The following is a 25,209-nucleotide window of genomic DNA, read 5'->3' as shown; positions in this document are numbered from 1 at the left end:
TCCATGTGTTCCATCGATAGCTCGAAATCGACATGCCTCGACCAGAGAGAAAATCGATCCGATGGATGCGACTTAACAGTTGAAGCCTTCTTATCCTCTATTGTAATCATTATAATAGAGGCAGATATGATTTATTGGGAGACAAATTAATCAACTATAGCTTTCACATTCAAAGCCTAAATTGTTATATTCCATTCACATAGATAACCTGTATTATTTGTGTGATAGAGCATTTGAAGGAGAAGGGAGGGCGTTTAACAAGCGAGGAAAAAGGAATAGGCATTTCGGATGCATTGAAAGTACATAGAATTGAATTTGGTTGAAAATAACAAAAATGTTTTAATAAATATGTCACATGTACTTTGGAAATGATGAATAGCCTATTGCGTCGTGAATCATAATTCATAGCTAATTCGTATATCGGTTTACAGGCGTGACGCATGTAAGTGAACAAATATAATCAAGCAATTTCGTTTGTCTTCATGTACCTAGGCACCTAATGATTGAGGTATCTTCTGGCAGGTAAACCAGAGTCTGTTGATGGTAGCGCCAAAGAACGTATGGCTATTAAGAAAAATATATCGTTGAAAATCGAGCATTGTGATGTTTCTTGGGATACGGAATGTGAAGGTCCCTGTTGGGACTCTGGTATTAGATTAATAACTATCCGAACTGAAAATGAGCAGCAAGATGCATCAGAAGAATTGTAGTGATAAGAGGGCGTCCACAGGTGGTTTTGCATAAACGAATATGTAGATGTTAAAAATAAGAGTAATACATTTTATTTGCCAACATATATCACAGAAATACTTAATGAATGATATATTTAAATTACATGACACTCGTCAACAGCAAGTATAATGCACACCGGCTCAATTGGGATGAAAAAATGGTGCTAACAATTTCATTAAATGTGTACAATTATCCGTAAAAATCTTGGAGCATTAATATATATACTAGATAAATTGGGAAACTGATAATTGAGGAGTTTCTAAACTTTTGCACAACCATAATATAATCTGTTATCACCATGTATCTCTTAACAACTTGCAGCTTGTGCATTATGTTGATTGCAGTGTGTAAATCAGGTTTTAGCTGTAACTAAGCCATTCTTCCTAAAAGGATTGTTTCATTCCCCGTTCTCTCAAGAGGTCATCCCTATACAAGCATCTTGAGTGATAACTGGATTTCTTTGAAAACTAACCAAGTTGCTTTAAGTACACAAGTTTTGCTTCTATTTCCGTTTTGTAAGGCAAACTTAAAACTCCAGTGATATCTTTCTATAGTTTTATCTGTATTACATTCTTGAGGAAAATGTTACAGATGTGTGTCATCAGGGATTTCACCTCTTTATCAGACTTCCCAGTTATATCACATCTCTTGCGATTTTAAGCCTTTATCTCCCTGAATCTAGCAACATCAACCCATTTGACATATCTCAGTATCCAAAGATCATCTTTTTGGTTTAAGAGTTTATATAGTATTCCTCAGTTTTCCTGGAATAATCTTTAAGTTTCATATGATACTACAATAATAATAATACTTGATTCACTTTGATCAATGATACAACCCTATTAAATGTCAAGATAAATAGCAAAATATATAAATGTTAATTCTTAAATATGATGACTGCTATAAAAAAATTCATCAAGTAAATGAAGTGGGTTAGCAAGTAACCAAATGCATACCTTACTCTTGGAATTCAGGGTGATCCGATTTCAATTTAGTTAGCAGCCAGTAAGAAAAAGGCCTAGCTAAACATTAAAATAGGAGGGCAAAAACTAGAGTAGGTAGAACAGTTAATGTATCTCAGAAGTGTTTTGGACCAAATTGGCCAAACAGGCTCTCACAAGGAGGGATTGATGACAGGGATGTTAAAAAAAGGTTTATCAAAACTTTGATAGGGAGCATAGTTATTTATGGTGCGGAAACATGGTCACTAAACGAGGAGGAAAGACATAAATTGGAGGTTTTTGAAATATGGGTGTGGCGAAGGTGAAATGGACGGAAAAGAAAACAAATGAGGAAGTGCTAGGCATGGTGGGCAAGGAGAGGGGATTTTTGAGAGCAATCATAAGGAGGCAGGAAAAATGGATGACGGTTGATCAGCAGTGGGATGTTGAAGAATGTAAAAGAGGGGAGAATGTTAGGCAAATGAGGAAAGGGTAGGAATAGCTTAGGGATGTTGGACAGGATGAAGGGAGGAAGGAAGTGCACAGATATAAAGCGGGACTTGATGAGTAGAATGTTGGGGTGTGTTTTGTTAGGAGCAAAATATTTATTCAGTACTTGTGTCCATCCAAGATCTATCTTATCCAGTAGACTACTTTTAAAAAAATGAGCAGATAACGATTTTTCTGCACACCAATCACCACTTTAAGAGTCAAAACAGTCAATGGGTAGGTACATAGAATATAGAATATTTAAATGCAAAACATCATCTAAGCCATAATTTATTTCAGTAGATCTTATCTAACAACTCATCAAAAATAATGTCAAAAACATTCTATTCACAATAGTACTATTAAATACATTTCACAAAAAAATACTAGGATGCATATAGTAACCATTTAAAACTCCAAACATTTGTAAACATTCAAACACTTCAAAACCCAAAAACATGAATGTATTTAACTAAGAGAAAAGAGAGCAGACATGGTAAATTTTGTTTAAATGGCAAGATGAAATGAAGATATATTACCTGACAAGTAAAAAATAATAAATACTAATGCCTCAGTAAATCTACAAATCAATCCTTCACACAAGGGTTTGAGCTTCCACTTATCGAGGCACCATCAACCTCGAAGAGGAAAGTGAGCACCACTGATGGAAAAATGTTTTAGCACTTCCAGGACGATCTAAGCAATGACATTCTCAGTCAATGAAAATACGCAAAAGTTGAGATTAACATGATTGCACCTTATTCCCAAGTCTTCCATTACCTCAAAAGCAATTGCTACAAATTCCATCTTCTTACCCAAGAAATAAATTCAATGAATGCATCCATGTAACAGTTTCAATACATTCCATGCTTAAGATATTATCGTGTTTCATTAACCCAGAAGCTTTACTCATTGGTGGCATAATGAAACTGTTTTAATCATCCTTAGAGATTGTAGTTACATATCAGTTTAAGGTGAAACCAACTATTTCTTTAATTAAGAAAAAGGGTTAAAGCCACTTCTCCTGTCTCCCTCAAAAACATGAACTTTCCTAGGATAGTAAATAGCCTATGATTCAAGCAATAACTGTTTTAACATGTGCAATACAGATTTGGTTTTATTTTACAAAAATAAAATTTGATACCATTCATCATTCACCAAATCCTTGCACATTGCACACTACATAAAATGTACAATGGCATATGAAAAAGGGTATATTGATACCAAATGAGAACATTTATTACAAAATACTGGTCTTGGACCAAATATCACTGAGGTAATAAACAATGTATTGCATCGTGATATTCCCTGAATATCTTTTTACAAAAGTGCCAAATTTAGTTACAGCTTCAACATTGTGAAAGTATTACTTAAAGATGCTAGATGTCACTGCTGTAAATATTACATGAATATTAACAATATACACTAGAATACCACCCAATTCAAACAATAAAAGACTAAATTGCAACAATTTCAAAGTGTAAAAATCATTCACCTTGACTGGGATTCGAACCCAGATCCCTCAACATTTGGCTGAGGGCTGTGACATCTTCAGCTACCGAGGTGTCCCCTTACACTCTTAAGTTACTGTTGTGGATCTCCCGCAGTTTGTTTAAATAAAAGACTAGATGAAAGTTCAACTTAAGATATACACCAAATAAAAATTATAATAAGAAGGCCCAAATCAAAAAAATATAATTTAAACAAACATTTGGTATTATAGCAATACAAAATCATTGAAAATAATGTGTTTTCACTGAATTATCAAAATATTCTCAGTATCTCGCATATGAAGAGTATCATTTCACACAGCTTCAAACGAAAATTATTTAAAAAAGTATGCTTTACAAACATACAAGTAGAAACTTATTAAACAGGTAAGTTTACATGAATAAAAATCTGCTTTTATATTAGCACGTAAAGAAGAAATTGAATACAGGTACGCAAAAAAGTAAACTTAACTCTACTTATTAGTTCTGGGAGATGGTGTGCCATAAAAATAATTAATTAATTAAAAATAAGTTTTAAAGAAATTTAAATATACAGAATAATACAACTATTCTATTAATGCACACTCCACATTAATTGAGTGCCTCCTTTGGGAAGAAGTTCAAGAATCAGTAACATTAATTTTCAAAATTCAATTCTACAATGAATCCATAATCTGGATTTATCCCACTGGAAGAAAGAATTTTTATACCACCAGTAAAACTGAAATATACTTATCTATAAATCAAGTTTTGTGAAGCTAATATTTTTCCAGCAACAAATTTGCCAATAAACTGCATTCTATCACAACGATATTTCAGCTTACAACCGCAAAGTCACTAATTACAATTGAATGGTGGCTTTCATAATAAAAGACTAAATTTTTCCCTGAATCATGCTTACTTCTTAAGTACAAGCCAAAAACACACCAGCATATGGAAGGATTATTCGACTTATAAGCAAAATAGTTAAGTTCTTATTCATATAACAACTTGACTCCAGATTTTTAATGGCATGAAAAAAATTCACAATTTAAGTTCTCTTTTCTTCTTTTAAGTAATCTAGAAGCAAAATTCAAGGGAGGAAAATCATTTGTCACATTTACTTGAACTTAAAACTCTTTAAAAAATCATTTTCACACCCAAAATACCTGAAAATTCATTCAACCAAAAACATTTGGATTAAGTTTTGGTTTTATAATTGGGTGAATTTTTTTTGAATAAATTTGTTAGACTATGACACGCATGCAGATGGACACTAACTGGATGGAAATAAAATTTTCCTAAAAGATAACAAATACCAAAAAAACTGGGGGAGGGTAATAAGTTTTAGTGTCACTCACAAAAAACAGTAATTGGTCAAGTATACAATAAATAGTTTGTTAAGTTTAAATGCATAAATAAATATACCTAAAGTAACTAACTCTTCATAAAAACTTGTACTGAGCTCAATGATGCTATCACAGTAAAACCAAATTAAGTATTTCCCTAACAAACGAGAGGAAATGTGTCTATAATATTTTACTTAAAAAACCAGTCACTGATATAAAATTCTTTGGAGGAATCTATCTACACTTCCTTCAGCTAATTAAGTATCTTAAAAAAAATGACCCTAGTTTAATCATCATAAAACGACACATGATGCTTCATTTATGGCACAGATTCATTTGTTTCACGCTCCTGAATAGAAACTCTGTAGCTACTTTTCCCTTGTGAAGTACTCTCCACAGGTACTGCACCAGAGCTTTTGGTCAAAAGACGAGGGCCTGACAAGGCAATACCAACAGCACCCAAGGGAGCTGTCATCAAAATGGAAAGTACTGCAATGGTTAGAATTTTAGAAGCAAGGCCTAGAATATCTTCTCCATCATTCATGTCCACTGCACCTCCATCATCTACCAAAGTTGAGTTGGTTACTAGCAATGCAGAAGCCTCCATGGTTTTCTTTCGTGAAATATCCAGAGCTACAGGACCAAAGGCAGCCTGAGAAAACAAAGAGGCATTATACTTACAAAGAAAAAGAGCACTTCATATTAGTAACTAATACACTCTCAAAAAATGATCAAAGTCAAAAGATTTATTATGCCACTACTGATATCATTTTGGCGTGAACCCTTAAACAACACCGTATAAATACCTTGTCTTCATCTTTTGATAAATGTACAGAGAAAATGGGAGAGTGTGCACGATAAGGTGGTCCTATGTGGACGTAAATCTTAAATTTCTCATTTTCTTCAATGCTACCAGGTATTTTGGTGAAAACACTAATACAATATCTTCCATCGAATTTTGAACAAAAACAGCTGACACTTTCTGCTGTCCTTTACTTAGGCATGGAAGTACACAAAACTTTTTAACTTTCATAATTAAGAACTACAACAGTGTTCACGTAATTATGTTCAAATTTTATCATTTATAGATGATATTTATGATCCTGGTAAACTAGGGGTAGAGTGTTGAACTAATGATGGGAGGGCCCAGGTTTGATTCCCGGGCAGGTCTCTCTGGGGACCCTCAGCTGAACCCAAGCTGTTTTATTTTTCAGGCACTAGACCTTCCTAGGAAGCTGGCACAGGGAAAGGAACCAGCCTCCCTACCCTAATGTGTGAATTGCACCCGCTTAGTATTGAGATAGAGTGAACTCTAGAATCACCAACCAAATCAACCTCCGGGTTGACTACTCTGTTTATGGTTTCAATGATATTTAGTCAAAAATATTTGGTGAGTTCCTAAAATACAAATATATATGTATATATATATATGTATATATATATATATGTATATATATATATGTATATATATATATATGTGTGTGTATATATATATATATATATATATATATATATATATATATATATATATATATATATATACATACATATATATATATATATATATATATATATATATATATATATATATATGTATATATATGTATATATATATATATATAGTATATTATACATTTATTCTCAAACTAAGGAATGATTTAATTAACTCAGGTTCATCTAAAAAAATCACATTTTACTAACCTGCACTGTTGCTTTCGGGAACCAAGCAATCGCAACAAAGAGTATTTCCTTCATACTAAGGATTCCACCTTGAGTAACCAATAGGCAGACACAAACTCTAACCTAAAATGGAAATGATAGGAAAAAACAGGCTTAAGAAAAGATAAAATTAATGTATATTATCTCCATATTTCCAATTCCTCCATTCAAAATTAAAGTTAATTGATCAGATCATCAAATGTCAAGTATGCAAGGAGAAATTCATGAGAATAAGGAAATAAATTGCCAAGTGTTTACCTTTTTTCAAAATTCAGTAAAATAAAATTTTATTTTTAAAGTGGTCCAGTAATGGCACATTAAGTGCTCAATGCTGTCCAGATAAAATGTTTTCTTTTCAAATTTAATTTTACTATATACTACACCATAAGTATACTTTCATTTCCTAGAAGGTCACAGAACAATCACATTAAGTATATTCCTCCTTACCCTTGTAACTGCCAACCAACTTTTCACTAATTCTTGTAGTGAGTCAATATTTAATTCTCTCCCAAGCTCTTTAATCAGTTCCTCCAGATCCTCATCATTAGTCTCAAGTGACTAAATTTGACCAAGGGGCTACAATAGATTTAATCATTATACTCTGTCACCCTTGTTAGCAATGAGTGGCCCTTGTTGTAGTCATCACTACGGTCAGACTCAACTATGGTATTTCAACTAAAAGGGGATTTATTCTACGAAATCTTTCAAACACTGTAGATTTAAATATACTAAAATGGTTTACTACGACAACTTTCAATCACATATGAGCTACTGAATTATTTTCTGGGGAGTTTCACCTGGCTTGCATGGTGTTTTTATTATGCAAAAAAAATGTATTAGATATACAGCAAAAGATCCCAATGGCAAACTGACAAACCTTATTTTAAAGAATTGAAAATTTTAACTTTACCTTTTCTGTAAATTTATTACTCATGCGTGTATGTTAAGGATAATATGAAACAACAAATCACCAATGCTCAAGTACATGGACATAATACTGGACAGTATGTAGATGTACATTTATTATGCCACTCTTCTGCTATGAATAATAAAGAGTCCCTTTCATGTGGCCATCAAAATTTTCAACTATCTGCCACCAGCCATAAAATCTTCTCCTTCTAGGAGTCATTTATGAAATATTTCAAGCCTTTTCAGATAGTTAAATGCTTTTATAGTGTGGAGGAGTTTCTGGAATCTTCGGAACACTGAAACAGCAGATTGTTTGTTCTCTGATTTGTCCAAAATTTTACTTTGTTAATTCCTGGGACCAATAAATATTATATTTACATATATTATTATATAACATAGGTACTCAATAAAACAACCCATTTTGCATAGTTTTTCCCCATGAAATGGCTATAAAAAATGATGATGCGCATATCTTCATCCTTCAGGCCTTCTCAGAACATATCTAGGAAGATCATAATTGTTTTAAAAGCACATGGATAGTTTTTATTTACCTAAAATGGTTGGCTTCAGTCTCTCATCATCATATAAATTGGTACCTGATAGACAAGTCTTTCTGTGTCTGCCCGATACCAAGGTTTCACTATTAAACTCTGAGTCTTCTAAGGTTTCCCATTAACACCTTTCACAACAGCAACACATTTCACAATATGAACATACGACTGTATAACTATCTGCCTACTCAGTTGAAATCAGATGGTATCCAGAGTTTCAAGAATAGGGTATATACCTGGTTACTTGCTCACCCACTTTACTCATTGGATGAATTCTTTTGTGACAATCTTCATCACATTTAAGAACTTATGTTTATATATTAAGTAATATTATGATTGACGACATTTAATATGGTTGTACCATTTTTAAAATGAATAAAGTATTATTATTATTATTATTAAGAACAAACCTGTCTCATCCACAATTGAAGTGCCTTCAAGAGCATAGTCATCAACATAATTATGAATTATGAAAAGCAGTATACTTCCAGTGAGAAAATGTTTCAGGATCTAAGGTTTCAAAGCATATGGTTTCGTGAACAATCTTTAATCTAAATTTGAAGCAGTCCAACAAGACATTTGATGCTTTGAAGTCATCAATGCCTAGTCTTTCTTCAAAATTTATTGCCTTATCTCTCAACAGAACTTCACTAATTCGCTTCACTTGCAGCTCTGGGTGATCGAGACCAAGTCTCCAATATTCCTAGAGTTCATAGTACTTTAGTGTATTTAATGGGTCTATTTCTGCCTGTTCACCACTACATTCCATTCCACGACGCTTTCTTCTACCGTTGCGTTTCCCTCTTAAACATCAAATCTGGAAATATCCCTTCTGTACTAGGTGGAATGTTTGTGGGGTAAATTTTAGTTATGGACTTACTCTGAATTGATCCAGAACAGTTTGAAAACATACACTGTTGGGATATGGGATTGGGACCATAATCCTCTTCAAAGTAGGCAGGCCCCTTGCAATTCGAGCAAGACTCCTTGTACCTAGTTTCTACAAAGTTCTCTGGTTTACGAAATCTCCTAATTTATATTTACCCCTCAAAGAATACTTTTTCCATTCCTGCTCAGCAAATAATAACTGACGATTTTTTACTGTAACTGCACTTACTGGTGCAATGCGTAACAGAGAGCTAATCAAAGTCCCTAAATTCTGCATTGATAAGAATTTCTTTACTTTTATTTTTCCATCATAAATATGATTACAAATATTCACTACTATCTATCACACTTACTGTCAAACCAATGAAAAGAACACCAAACCCTCGAATCAATGTTTCCGACTGGAGCTCAGCAAAATTAACTTCAGTTCCAATTAAGCCAAAGAGTATTGGCTGAAAAATCAGCCATAAGACAGAAAATGTGTTTGTAATGGAATTCTGAAAAAAAATTATAATTTGTCAGTCATATAACCTTAAAAAATGTAAGAGTTTAATAGTAATATAACTTTCAGTCCAACTCAGTCAGGCAAATCACATATTCATACACAATGTTTGCAACATCTGTTAATATTATGCGCAGAAGTTGGTAGCAGTACTGAGGCCAAAAAACTGAGAAATACCTAGGGCAGGATCATTAGGGAATATTGTCCAAGGTGAAGGTAATATATTAATTAATAAACAATGGATTAATACCCTAGATGATGGAATTGAAATATTAGCATAAACTTTCTTACCCTAGGCACCAAAACCTGGTTTTTCCTGATCATTATTATGTGCCATATGCTATGAAAGCCAAATATTATTTTTTTATTAGATTAAAGCGTTGTTGAACACACCTTAGGCGAGACAAAATTCATGATCTTAAGATTAGAAGCCTCCAACACTGCACCTTCAGCAGACTGAATCGATCAAAGAGTAACTGATCAAATAAGAGCCACATGAATTCTATGGTCTCGGGCTCAACTTTGTGGAGGTTCATGTTGTTTAAATGAATATACTTTGTAACTTCCACACAATTTTTATTTGTACTACCGGTTTCAACGCAACGGCGTCATCATCAGGTCAGATTGACCTGATGATGACGCCGTTGCGTTGAAACCGGTAGTACGAATAAAAATTGTGTGGAAGTTACAAAGTATATTCATTTAAACAAGAGCCACATATGTACTCCAAAGTAGGCTTATGCCAATATTTCATTTCACATTTGTAAGGAAGAGAGAAGTTTCTTTCCCAATACTTTTGTGGTTTCACTGGTAGTTCTGGGATTTTTTCAAACATTTCAGGGTGAGCTAAACTCAAGATGTATAGACAGCATAAGCAGACTTGAATCTGAGGACCCACCAGTTACTATGATGAAATTTCAAAGTTTGCATTTTATCCATATTTTAAGTACTATGTATCACATTTGAAAACCAGGAATGCCAATTGAACATTATAATGTATTTAGTATAACATCATATGCCTTAAATTAAGCCTGCACTTCAAGTGAATGGAAATGAAAATGAAGAACTAGAGCATTTCATTTTGATGTTACAATACAAACTTTACAATAACGGCTTGGAACCTGAAAATTATAATAATTATTAAATAAAATATCTACTTACTGCAGCCTCCATTCCTTCATAACGCTTCCAGCAACAGGACGAAACAAATGCAGATGTTATACATGCTAATGGACCAGCTCCATCATAACCAACTGCTTGACTGCCAAATACAGCAAATAGTCCTCCACCTCCCACTAACATTGATCGGTACATCACAGTGTTGGACTGAAATAGACCATGTGAAAAGAGCTTCTGCTAGACAGCAACATGTAACTTGTATTGCACATATAACTGACAATTTGTAAAATAATAAATTCCATCAATTAGCTTTAACTCATAAATATGATAGTTATATTTTGGATTTTATGAAAATTTCAATTGGAAAAATCATAATTAAATGAAGAATACAATGTATCTTTCCACTGTCCTTATTCACGTAAAACTGGTTTCAACGCTCAAGCGTCATCATCAGGTGATGATGACGCTTGAGCGTTGAAACCGGTTTTACGTGAATAAGGACAGTGGAAAGATACATTGTATTCTTCATTTAATTAAAATGAATTTCCACAAGGTTGAGCTGGGAACAATTGAACATGAAAAATTATATTATATTTTAAAATTTTACGGCACAAATGTTACATTAATTTCAGGAATAAAATTTAACGAAAAACTTTGATTTGGAGCAATTTCAGCAAAGCATAATATAGTCCTTGATTTCAACTTTCTTCAAAATCAACAAAAATGTTTACTAAACCATAAGTTTTCACACATGTAATTCTCTTTGAGATAAAATTAACAAGCAAATAAACAAGTGTTATTTACTGCACAGCTCTTTAAAACTCATGGAAGTAACAGCTAGGATTAAAACTAATCTGAAATTAAGAAAAGAAAGCAGACCTGTGCTACTGGATGCACATGGCATTTGATGTGATTGTATTTAAGTCTTTACACATACCATTCTTTAATTATCATTTTTATTGCTGCTCTACCAGCTAAGGCTAGTTGTGAATGAACACAGACTATAAAATGGTACAAGAATACTTTCCTTTCTTTGCCTCTCCTAACATCTAATCCTTTAATTAATATTATCTTATCCTTAATGAACTGTCATTATACTGAATCAATACTATTTTTGTCAAAATCATAAAATTATTTTGAATGTTCTCCAGGATTCAGTCAATAGTCAACATAGTAAGCAGAATATTAATAATTGTGGAGACTTAATAGTTTTAGCATGTATTGTTGAGTGAGATAAGATTTAGACTGTATTTTTTCATAATGGTAAAATGCATATTGATTACTTAGGGAATGATCAGTGCCGGCTCAGGAAAGGGAGAGCTATGCATGAAACCAGTGCAGTAATGAAGATACTTATAGAAAGGAGTATATCTACAAGGATATACTATCAAACATAAGGTAGAAAAACATTTAACATTTAATTTAACTTTTTTTTCACCATTGACCTCAAAAGCATAAATTTCAAGTATCATATAAGTTTATTGTTTTTGGGATATGCTGCGATTTGGCCAATTAAGTAATTCTTTAAATTGTTGAACATACTTAAAACGTTAAAAAGAAAGCCCAACCCATAATTCCACCACAGTTATCAACTCGAAAGTTGGTTTGATAGGTTTAGGTAGAGTTCGCATAGTATTTAGCCCAAAGGTGTGATAGACACACATTAGGGTAGGGGGGCCGGCTCCTTTACCTGTGCCACCTGAGATTTTCCAGGAAGATCAAAAAATCATACAGCTTAGGTAAAGCTGAGGGAACCATGAGGTATCACCTGAAATCAAACCTGGATCTACCAGATAATATCCCAGCGCTCTACCTATTGGACTATCATGTCCCAACTATTTATGTTACTTTATTGTTAAAAATATAAAATCTGCCCACTTACTTCTCCCTTAGGTACAGCTGCAGCAGATAGAAATCCCCAAACAATACCAAAAGTCAATCCAATTAACACTTCCAAGGGACCCTGGAGAACTTTTTCAGTGATGCTTCCTGAAATATTATAAAAATTTCTTATGCCAAACAAATTTGTTCCACACGTATATATGAAAAGTATGTACTAATAATTGAGGACAACAAGTTGAAAACAAAATTGGACCATGAGAACAAATGGATACAAGTAGAAATTATTAATACAATGCATGAACTTTATCTCATTTTAGAGAATTCAATAATTAAATCTCATCAATTCACATGGTAAGCTCACCATTTCTTCCACTTCCACATGGCACACAAGCCACTGCTAAGGCTTGTGGCAGGGTGTGATTCTACACCAGGTATACAACCATCCAAGTTAAGTTTTATTTCATTGTTAATTACCAATTAATAAGTAAAATATTTCAAATAATGGAGATAATGTTAACTACAGGTACATGAAGTCTAAAGATAAAATAATTTACTATGCATAATAGATGAGCTGATATTAACAAGGAGAAAAATAAGAGCTGGATAAAATTACAGCAAAATAAGATGTCACTTATAATAATTGGATGCTTTTATCCTAGTGTGATTGTTACCAGTGGTTCTAATCCGTTGCTATTTGTTGAAAAATTATATCTTAAATCTGACGGTTTTACATTTGATATCTCTAATCTTATTTTCATTTGTATTGTTCTTTTTTACATTTTCAAAGGCCTATATATGTACTAACATATAAACAGGACCAATAAATTTATTATTATTATTATTATTATTTTCTCTTCTACCGCCACACAATGGGGCTGCTAGTATATTTTCAATATCATCGCTAAATGGAGCTGCTTCCAATTCATGTATTTCCAAAGAAAAACACTCTGAAATTGTTGCATTGAATTGTTGCATGTAATCTGTAGTTTAGCCTGTGCTCCAACCTCATTCCTCAAATAATATACGTATGCTACTAAATTAATTTTAATAATTTTTAACCGATCTAGCTTTCCTTTGCTGCACATGATCTAATTTGGCAATCAAACTGACTCAAGTCATCCCTCCTCTCTCTCATCACATTCCAATACTATTCTTATCAATCCTAATATCCTGCTAGCTTTTTCACCAAACTTTTATGTATTTAACTGAATGAAAGATCATTAATAGAAAGAAATAGCTTTCCATCTACCATCAATTTTATCCCATCTGCTTTTCATGCTTCAAGTTGATATTTTCAGCGCATAACTCAGAAGAGCTTTTTTGCTTTCTGTATTGTTCTTTTTTACATTTTTTCATTTATATCTAATGAGAGGAGACTAAGAGGAAACTACAGGAATACAATAGGAATTTTAATTTCCTCAGTAAAAAACAATTCATATACCTGGAAGCATGTTTGGACAGTTTTAGACCTAGTGTCTGACTAAATGTGATTGACTTATGGTCGAATGATGGCTCAAAATGTATTAACCTGAACAACATTAGATTTCATATGTAGCACTTTCATAATAAATGGATACACTTTTAAGATACTTGGATGTTTCAGCAGAATGGAAAAGACATCTACCATTATTTTCATCACATATTTCTCAATTTTCTTTGATAAAGACTTAAAATATCTCATTACTCTTAGTTAAACCTGCAAACCAAATACATTTCAGAGCCTTTGGAATCCAGGGATTTTACATAGCTCTGATTGTTCAAGAGATATTTTAAATATTCAACAAGGAGTAATAATGGACTTGGAAAATTAATAAGGAAATGAAATAGAATACCTATCAGGGGGTAAGGGAATGGATGCTGAATAGAGAAGAATGGAGGGTTGCAGTAAACTAATCTTGGGGTTGAAATGCTCATATAATCATGACCTTTTAACCTTGCATTGTATTGTAATACACAAAGCCATAACCAAGAGCAAATAAATTGTCTTGAACCCTTTGTTGGTACAGCACACCATGGCATGACCGAACGACTTCCTGCTGGGCATACCTACATTTATGTTTCGTACTTCCTTTAAGATGGCTGTAACAGAATGATATTGAACCATTGAATGGTACTGGTCTATCAGCAAAGACCCTCATGTGAAGTGTGAATCCTACTTCATGTTAAACAGTCCATTTTGCTGAAAACTGAAACCACAATGGATAACGGTAGCGGCCATGCTGTTGCTAATGTACCAGCAGAAAGCCACTGGTTAGTTTAATATTCCATTTTACTTGTTGCGAAGTCATAAGTGCAAAAGCCATTCCAAATTTTATCTAACATCCATACTAATCGGTTGGGATGCTTAAGTTGCATGGGCATAAAACATATAAATAACTACCGTATTTTTAAAGTCCATCAGAAAAAGATCAAATGGTGTATGTAATTAGTGGAACCCTTTTAAAATGGTATTTTCGTAAAAGAAGACATGAAGTGTATACAAATAAACGTGGTATCACATTTACAGGATACCCAATGGGTGTTACGAAAATTCTGAGCACATTCCATTTGCAATTAGTTGATTAATTATATAGGGAAACTTATGAATGAATTTTATTCACAAAACAAAATTTGCTGGCCACTGGGCAACCAGATTAGATCTTATTTTTCACACTAGCACACCCAATTAAAAGTGCCCAAGGATTAGAATTCCAAACATAATTATCATTACCTAATAGTTCTGGAGACAGGTTATGGATTACAGCAAGAAAATATGCTTCAAATTAGTGCATTGAGTACTGAAGAAATATAGGAATATATGACAGAGAAAACTTTCGTTCATTTGTGATGAAACAGCACACAAGTATTTGCCATGCTGTTTTTGTAGCTTTATGCCAAGCTTTGAATGATAAATAATGTTCAGGTTAGTTGCAATTTTTCCATCAATCATGTTAATTGTCAACAGGAAGTTGTAGATACATTTCAGAAATATGTAATTGCCAACAGCACAGTGCTAATTTTGTCACTGATGGAGACCACTTAATGAGCATGGCACAATGTTTTAACACAATTTCTGGTTTTATTGCCGACTCACTTTAAAACTGTTTGTTGGGATTATTGACTTAACATGATAATATCACAGTTAATTCCCTATCTGACTTCAGACAACTATATTATCTGGACAGCTAATTTAACTCCAAAAGCTAAATTAAAATTTATTCCAATACCCTGATAAGTTTCTTTTGCCATTTTGGATATAAATGATACATAATTGTTTACCTTACAATGCCAAATATAATTTTTTTTAATGAATATCAAACCAAAGAAAGGTTGAAAATAGAGATGATAGTAATAAAACTAACTGTTTTGTTTCATATACCAGGAAAACCCCAAAATATGGTAAAATTCTGCAAAAATACTACATTTCCTGTAACATGATGCTAATTATGTCATATTCCAATGCTAAAATCTTACAAACCTGCATTTGAGCACCATAGAAATATATCAAAGAATACGTGAGATTGAACTCAATAATTTTAGGGAAAATTTCATCAATAAACAAAATGAGTCTTCAAACAAAATAAATAAAAACTACATAATAAAGTAATTTAATTTAAAATTTGACTGTAAGTAATTGATAAAGTAAGCATGTAAAATTTTGTTGAAATATTGTTCGCTCACCTTCAGAAAAAATAATTCCCAAGACAACACCAAAAGCAGAAATGGCAACGATGTCATCTATACTTGACGCTGCAATAACTAAAGTTGATATTCCTTTGTCCTCACCATAACCTTTTTCTTTCAGGTTTAGCAGAGATGGGACAACAACGGCAGGAGAAACAGCACCAAGGATAAACCTAGAATGAATTTTAAAGTGCCACTTCCCCATAAAAACTATGTTCTTTATGAAAAGACATATGAACTTAAAACCTAATTAAGGATGTCACAGTACTATTTTCAGTGGAAATATGCAGAACATCTCACATACTTTGAGGAGCCTGTAACTGTAGTGTTTGGGACTTGAGATAATACAACTGAGGTCATATCATATCAAACTCTTAAATCAGCAAAAATTGTGCCAATATACAAAGGGAAAGGTTGCAAAATGGCAATGAATTCTTATAGACCAATATCCCTGTTAAACCAGCTGGGGAAAATATTTGAAATAGTTTTTTATCAACGTCTTGTATCATATCTTGAGACGTATAAGCTATTATCCACATCTCAACATGGATTTAGGAAAACAAGGTCCACTACAACAGCCAAATATCACATGGTGAATCAAATACTTTCAGGATTGGATAATAGAACTGAAACTTTAGGATTATTTTTCGATTTCAGTAAAGCTTTTGACTTCGTCAATCATCAGTTACTCCTATATAAACTGAAATGCTATGGTATAAGAGGCACGCCCTACAAATGGATTGAATCTTATCTAAGTGAACGGCATCAGTATGTTGAGCTCTCAAGAAATGGCTCCAAATTTGTTTCCCCTGGTAGAGAAGTAACACTGGGTGTTCCCCAGGGTTCTGTACTTGGTCCTATTTTATTTTTAATCTATATCAATGATCTCCCAGACAATCTTAAGCTCATTAAGGGGATAGACCCAATACTGTATGCTGATGATACAAATATCATTGTATCAGCCTCCTCAGTAGACAGCTTGACAGAAAGAGCAGCCGAAGTAGCTCAGATTTTCAATGAATGGTGTCTTCATAACTTTCTAAAACCCAATATAAATAAGTCCAGCCTGATTTATTTTACTAATAAAAAGAAAGTTTCATCTGCAATCTCAGTAGATGTAGAAGGTGTGAGCATTCCCCAAAATTCCAGTACCCAATTCCTGGGAGTAATCCTGCAGAAAAACATGTCTTGGGAGGAACATATTTTCAAATTACGCAGCAAGTTAAGCTCCCTATGCTTCCTTATTAGAAATATTAGGTATTCTGTAAATTTAGAGGTCCTTCTATCCATTTACTATGGTGAATTTTATTCTCGTGTTACTTTCAGTATCCTCTTCTTGGGTTCCTCTCCCCATGTGGGCATAATCTTCAAAATCCAAAAGAGGATTATACGCATTATGAGCAATGCTCCTTGCGATGCACCATGTAAACCTCTCTTCAAAAGACTTGGTTTATTACCAGTACCTTGCATATATATATTTAATGTCATCTTACATGCAAAGGGTAATATTTCCCATTACAAGTCCAACCACAATTACCATAGTCACTACACAAGGACCTGCAATGACCTGCACCAACCATTTGTCAGGACACACAATACTGCCCATGGGCCCAAAGCAATGGGCTTAAGGTTATTCAATAAACTTCCCCATGAAATCAAATATGAAACAAAAGTACCTGTTTTCAAGAAAAAGCTGTTTAACCTTTTAAAAAATAATATGTTCTATTCTGTAAATGAATACCTTGAATTGTCGCAATGCGTCAATTCCGGCTTAAACAATTGATATGTAATTATACTAGTGTACTGGCATGTATATATATATATATATATATATTGTATCTCTTCTATTGTGAAAATTATATTTGACGTGTCCTATATTTGTGTATGTATGAATATGCAACAAATCTCCGGACAAATAAATGTATTATCATTATTATTATAACTCATTCCACAAGAATATGTATAATTTCAAAAAAACTACCACACATAAGGTGGGATCCCAATCAACTAATTTTGGTGAAATGAAAATTAAAATTGCAGTTGTGAATGAAGAATGTAGGTAGTTGACTAGTCTAATCCCTGGCACCACCAGAATTTGAACCTGGGCCCTAAGAATGGGAAGCCAGTAAACAAGCCAACTCACCAACCTGATTCCCTTTAAAAACTAATAAGATTTACGTATGCATAATATTTAAGATAATGGAGTCATTTCCTGTTCTGCCAAAGTTTTCCTAAATGAATTGAATATAAAGACATTACCTCTGCCAGACTTAGTCAGCCAATAGGCATTTTACAATAGAAATACATGCAGCATGTAAGAACCTCCATAACTAGAGGAAAATACATATCCAAATATATGATTTTGGAAATACAATTGAAAGCTATTACGGAGATTCTTAAATGGCATTTTGGAACATACCCAAGAGACATGCAAAAATCATGAGTAGAAAAATATATATCTCACCCCATCAGAGCTCCCCAGAGCCAAGGAAAGCCAAGGAGAAAATGAGAGGCAATGCAGATGGTTGCAGCTTCTGATAAGCATGGAAAGAGGGCAAGTCTCAGCACCACAAAGCTTAGTCTCCGAAGAGCACTACCATCAAGTCCAAGGCCTCCCTTCGTCAGAATGACCACCATTGCCATTCTCCTGTATTTCAGGAAGTGAAAATATGCCACATCAATAAATGAAGAATTGGCACATGAAACCAATAAGTGTATTATTAACTTTAATTCCTAACTGAAATATATACACAAAAGTACATCAGTACTGATGACTCAAAATATGTCTAGAAGGACTTTTGTTTAAAACCAAAAAAGAACTAAAAATGTAATTCTTTAATGAGTTATTCACTTATGAATTGACTGCATGGGTGAACACAGATTTCTGTACCTTCATTTGGGAATTGAATCTAATTAAATGCATTAGGTTACTCTCCAATGCTAAAATTATTTTCATAATAATTTTTATTTAATTAAAAACAAAGTATTTGAGAGTTATTGTAATATTTGAGTATCTATGTATTCATGAAACTACACAATAATAACAGAATGTGTGAAATTTAAATATGACAATTGCTTTAACACCGAAACAAACTTATTTAGTGTAATTATAGAGATGATAGAATTATCATTGAAAAACAATTGCATGCTCTGGAAGTATTAGGAAACCCTAGGATTTATCAAACGCTGAATAAGTACATGCCCCATAATTTGCGTTTATTAAGCCATTAGCAGCTCAATAATTTAATAACTAAAACGCAGTCACATTAATACAAGCATGCAAATTTATTAATAACTTTAGCATTAACTTTGACAGCACTGTCTACTCACCTAAGAACTCCAACCAATTGTATAAATCCGCCAGTTATATTGAAGAATCCAATATTTCGCAGGAATATACCCATAAGTAACATTCCGAGAAGGGGTGGTAAGCGAGCGAGGGCTGCGATGGGGCCAGCGAAAGCGGCTGCCCCAAAGAGAAGGCCCATTGCAAAAACATTTCCTCCTGGTGCAGCATCTTCACCAATAGCAGCATAAAATATCCCCCATATGAGAAGAGGTAGAATAATAAGAAGTATAGCATGCTGTGCTTTTATTCTCCATTCGGATTCGGGGCAGGTTGAAGACGACGGAAAAAGGCACTTCCGAAATGTACTATTCCTAAAACTGGATCCCTGTAGTGATTCGCTGATTCAAAAAATAAGAAAACGAAAAAAAATTGAGATAAATAATAGAACAAGAGGTACCTGCAATTCGAAAATTGCTGTGGTACAATGAGCAATAATTAATAAATTAATTAAAACATACGCATTTGGTCTGTTGCTAGTATCATGAGCAGTCGCCTGTCTCGCAGGTTCCTCAGTCGATTTACTCACTGCCAAATTCATCTGCAAAGAAAAGTATCTTCATCAAAAGAACTTTTTTGAGATTCAGCCATCGTAATATTCAAAAGCGTTCGTCACACACTAATCACCTTAACCGGTGTCAACTGACTTAATTCATCGGTCAACTCGATATCGTCCTGTTGCTCCTATGAAAACAAGTGGTTTCTGTCGGGTAATTGAATCCATTGTAAACAGAGGCGATGCCAATAGAAAGTCCACGCATTCCAGCAGACAAATTTGAAATTCCAACACAACGGCGTCAACAAGAAAATTACCCTCATTTAAGTGGTAAACACTGTTATCTCTGCCATTAGCGGGGACGTGAGAATTCATGTTTACTTTTCTGGGTAGTAGTCAAATATGCCGAATGACTTACCATTATATAAGATATGACAACTGCTGGGTTTTGCTAATGTATTTTTCGTACTAGCAACATGCATTTGTAAACTAGATAAATTTAAGTTACATGAACGTAATCCGGCCGTAATTGACCCCACCGACCGCTGGAAAAAATAATTTATCTAAGTGAGAAACGAATCGCGCATCTTACGCAAAATGATAATTAGCCCGATGTCGTAAAATTGTATTTTTATTTATTTGTATTTATGTATTTTGAAATTATAGTACGCAACTTCATCGTAATTACTCCAGAAAGAGATAAATGTATGGGACTTTATTCAGCTTGCGAATTACGGACCATAGTGCATATATTGATGGTAGAATGGATTGTACCAATAGCTTAAATTTCTGATAAGTATCAAACCCGCGAAAGTACAAAGAGCATTTCGGACAACATACGGTTGATAAGGGATTGAACAGGTATATACTTTAAAAACACTTTTGACGTCAATTTCATCTTCAACGTGCCCTCTTCTTTCAGACCTCGGACTGGGAAAACTCCGAGTATCCTCTGGTGAACCCTTGAGATCTCCAAATCTCCTATTTTAATGTCTTGCTATCCATTTAAGAGACTTAAAATAACAAGCACTTGAACTTCGCGAAAAAAATAAAGTATGCAAGGCTCCACCACTATCACCAATTTGAAAATCATAGAAAATTAAAAGAAATGCACCTACCTTGCAAGTATTCGGGTCTCCTCTGAAAATTCGTGTGGAAACTGACTTCCTCTGCTTTTCGACAAGCACCCTAAATGTGATGGATTATTTGACAGGTGTAGCTTTTTCGCTTTTTAGGGAGTTTCAGAAATAGCATAATCTGGACTTTTTATGACGCATGGTGATGAATCCACTTAATTTGGAGAATCTTCCGCCACTTCCGTCCTCTCCCACACTATTTATATCTAAAATATACATTTCGCATTTTTCTTTTGGACAGTGTTCCCAGTTTCATCGTTTTTCTCGTCCACAGTAATTACGCTAAATGTAGTCAACCACTATTTTATTTAAATTACATTACACTTCGTACCTTAAAAAACAATTTGGATGTTTTACCCTGATCGACGGAAGCATTATATTAACACTTAATGGACGTAAAGGTATATTTTCTGGCAACTGCAGGGAGGGAAACTGGGTCGACCTTGGCACGTGCGGTTCTCCATCCACGTGTGCCGATGGAAACAGGTGGACGGCTGCTTTAGACAGGTCTTAACTAAGGACGACTGATTCGGAGCAGGATGAAGAGATCCTACCTTCTCCCGTCGTACAGGCGCCGTGGGAATTCATTGTATTAAAATAGAATGCAGCACCAGCGCACATCGGCGTCAGTACTTGTTATAACAACAACGACTCATTTACTACGGAAGTTGCCACTTCATTCAAACGATAGAAAATCAATTGAACATCTATGTATTGGTAAAGTCGTATTAACCCTTTAGAACCACATGGGTAAAGAGGTTACTACTCATTAAGCACGGCGGCTAACATGACAGGCAGGCCTGCGAATTTGTTAGGGCTCGACAATAGATATAGAATAGCTAATACTTTGAACAACTATGCTCAGCATCATTTCATTTATATTATTTTTTTACCTATTTTTCTCTTCCATTCTTCTACATACCGATATCTCCATAAAACTCCTCTCTTTGCTTATCCTTAGCCTCAGCAGCCAAGCTTCAGAGCCTGACCAAATCATTCCGTGCATGTTTATCTTTTCTGAACATTCCATCTATTCTTCAAGTATTTTATTTGTATTTCATCGACTTATTGCTCTTTGTAAACACTCCTTTAACTATTTTAATTCTTTTTTCACATCCCTACTACATTTTAAGTTACATCGATTCCATCTAGAAGGCTTCCCAGATAAGTGAAGTGTTTAGTTTATGGCTAACCACACAGTTTAACTTCCTATTTCTTGAGAACCTCAATTTGGTTATGATCCTTGATAATGCCTTTGCAGCATACGACATCAGCGTTAAAGACCTTAAGCCTTCACATACCTATGGCTACTTTTCTCTTTTTTGAGGTGGGAATTGATATGCAACAAAGAAATATTCCAGCCAATCTCCTTGATTAGAAATGCTACAATAATCTATAACCTCATACATATATTTTCCTAAACCCTGGCTTCATTGGAATACTACTCTCAAAACAATGAGCAGTTTTGGCCCATTTTTGTTTTCTTTCCTGCTACTATGAACTTGGTTGTGCTAGGAATTTATGTAATGATAAACCTATAGATTATAACTACCAATTGCTGGACAGAACACACCTAGTTAAGTCCTATGGTTTCCAAAAGTATCAAGTATGGATCTATTATTAAACCATGACAAAATAATTGATGTAATTCTCCATTGCCTTTCTGAACAGTGTTTCTAAACTGTTGCTATCACTTAGATGACCACTCAACTGGGTTAGAAAGCCTTTTTATTTATACTCATTTACTTAGGTGGCATACCACTTCAGATTAGATTAGCGAAGGCCAGTATTAAATGCCTATTCTAAAATTATGAGGAAGCTCAGTTTAGAAAATGTTGCATAACATTACATTTTTATAAGGTTATCTACTGGTTAAGGTAGGTGTGACCACATTTCCACACTGCACATAGCCAAGCTCCATATAATAGTTTTATGAAGAGTCTTTTCTTAACATCCGAACTCAACGTCCCTGTCATCAGCTCCCTCCTCCTTGTGAAAGCCTCTTTGCTTAGCACAATTCTTCTCCATGCATCCCAACTACTTTGACCATATTGGTCCAAAACACTTCCGAGATGAGTAAAATGTTCTGCCTGCTCTAGTTTTTGCCCTCCTATTTTAACGTTTAGCTTAGCCTTTTTCTTTCTGGAAAATTGCATAACCTTTGTTTTATTTATATTGATTCTAATGCTTGTAATCTCTTGGCTGACTGATAAATTAGAGCTTGGTCATCAGCAAACCTAACTGATTTTACAAATTCCCCTCCGACTTTCATTTCTTCCTCCAGTTCTTCCCATGCCTCTTTAATCATTTCCTCCACATACATATACGTTGAACAGCACAGGTGATAATGGGCAACCCTGCCTTATATCTCTTCCTAACACTGCCCTATCAGTAGGAGGAATAAATCCATGCATACTATCAAACATTAGGTAGAAAACCCATTAATTGACCCAGGAAAGATTCATGACAGACACTGGATAAGGAGATTAAAAAACACTGGCATAACTTTGGTATGATGCATGGTTTTGTATGACAAGGAAATATAGCTATTGAAACAAGAAATTAGGCTTATGAGGCTTTTGAGGTGTGGGTGTTGGAGAAGGATAGAAAAAGTATAATGGATAGAAAAGAAGGAAATTAAGAAATATTTGGCATGGTGAGGGAGGAGAGCAGATTATTGAGAGAAATCTAAAGGTAGCTGGAAATATGGATGTAGAACATTTGATAGGCAATGAAATGTTGAAGACTGTGATAGAGGAAAGAACAAATGATGAAGCAGTAGAAATAGGATAGTCATTGTGGACCGAATAAATGGAGGGAAAATGCATGCAGAATTAAAAAGGGTTTATCACAGTGTGGAGTCTGATTGTGTCTTGGGCAAGGAAAATAAATTTAGGGGTGATCAATTTGTTCATCAAAAACCTACCTTAACCTTAAATGGTATATCTAAACATATGAATAGATGATATTTATTTATGCTGCAATGAATAATAAAAACCTCTGTTTTAACAACAAAAATGGAATAATTTGAGGTAATTTTATAAATAGATAGATACACTGTCAAAAAAAGGCCACTTGAATTGGTCTCCAGAAAATTGTCAGCAGAAAGCATATCACTCATTTATTTTAGCACTGCTTAAGCATCTTTTCTACGCTTAGAATACCTTACATTTGTGTGCCTTGAGCAGATTTCTAGCTAGTCTCAGGTCAATCTTAAAAGGGCAATGACAGATCATGGGAAAGGTTCAATGCAACCGTATAAGTCAACATTTAGAATAAGAAACAATAGAAAATATTTGGGTCTCTCACAAACACACCTTATTACTGTACCACTATTAAATCTATGCATAGATGCATTTTCTTTAAGACTTACCTTATCATTTCAACTAAATATTATTTCTTAAAGGATTGATACATTAGAACTGATAAAATATCATTATAAAAGAATCATAATAAAAATATCAGATATCTTATGCAAAACAAACTTTATTTTTATATTCAACTAACAATATGACACTTCAATCACAAAGATGTTCCATGTTCATACTTAGGAAGATCACTTTTAGGTCTACGGAGTGACACTCTTTTATTTTCACCTTTTGAAAATACCCCAGCTGGAATAGAAAAATATATTAATAATTAATGCAGTTCACATATACTATTTTAATCAAAAAAATGAAAATATAAATTTGTCATAAAATCCTATCAAAGTATAAACACCACTCCAACAACTTGCTATTACAGGTACAAATCATACTTATTTCCTCTCATCTCCGATTTGGTATTTATATTTTATTTCAATTTTACATTGGATCCATCCACAATTCATATGAATGAGGAATTTTATTACTTAATATTATCAATTTACAGTCCATTTAACTTAAATCTCAAATTTTGAGGCTTATTAAGGAAACAATATGTGCCCTGATTAACATTTCAGGGCAAATTTTAAAGATATGCTTACTGGCAGTTGACAATGAGAAGCTTCGCCGTTCATGTGTCTTAATTTGCTGTTTTTCAAAGATATAATCATTGTGGTCCAAGGCCATTGAATAGCT

General features: G+C 33.8%; 1 protein-coding gene across 2 annotated transcripts; it reads right to left on the bottom strand.

Annotated features, from left to right (window-relative positions):
- Positions 1-2,457: 2,457 nt before the first annotated feature.
- On the bottom strand, positions 2,458-20,546 carry LOC139698880 (sodium/hydrogen exchanger 9B2-like). 2 transcript variants are annotated; one of them, XM_071597828.1, is made up of 11 exons: positions 20,434-20,546; positions 20,147-20,222; positions 19,981-20,060; positions 19,504-19,860; positions 18,638-18,820; positions 16,171-16,346; positions 12,551-12,657; positions 10,711-10,875; positions 9,401-9,544; positions 6,682-6,783; positions 2,458-5,632 (listed from the first exon to the last, which is right to left on the bottom strand). In XM_071597828.1, exons 3-11 carry the CDS (start codon positions 20,058-20,060, stop codon positions 5,300-5,302), a joined length of 1,647 nt encoding a protein of 548 aa, XP_071453929.1. In that variant the 5' UTR covers positions 20,147-20,222; positions 20,434-20,546; the 3' UTR covers positions 2,458-5,299. The 2 variants fall into 2 exon arrangements, with proteins under 2 accessions (XP_071453929.1, XP_071453928.1); XM_071597827.1 differs by having other exon boundaries at positions 20,147-20,203.
- Positions 20,547-25,209: the final 4,663 nt, after the last annotated feature.

Source organism: Hetaerina americana, unplaced genomic scaffold (assembly GCF_022747635.1).
Source record: "Hetaerina americana unplaced genomic scaffold, ioHetAmer1.1.p SCAF_9, whole genome shotgun sequence".
In the NCBI taxonomy this organism is placed as follows: Eukaryota; Metazoa; Arthropoda; class Insecta; order Odonata; family Calopterygidae; genus Hetaerina; species Hetaerina americana.
This window is presented reverse-complemented; position numbering and strand designations above follow the sequence as displayed.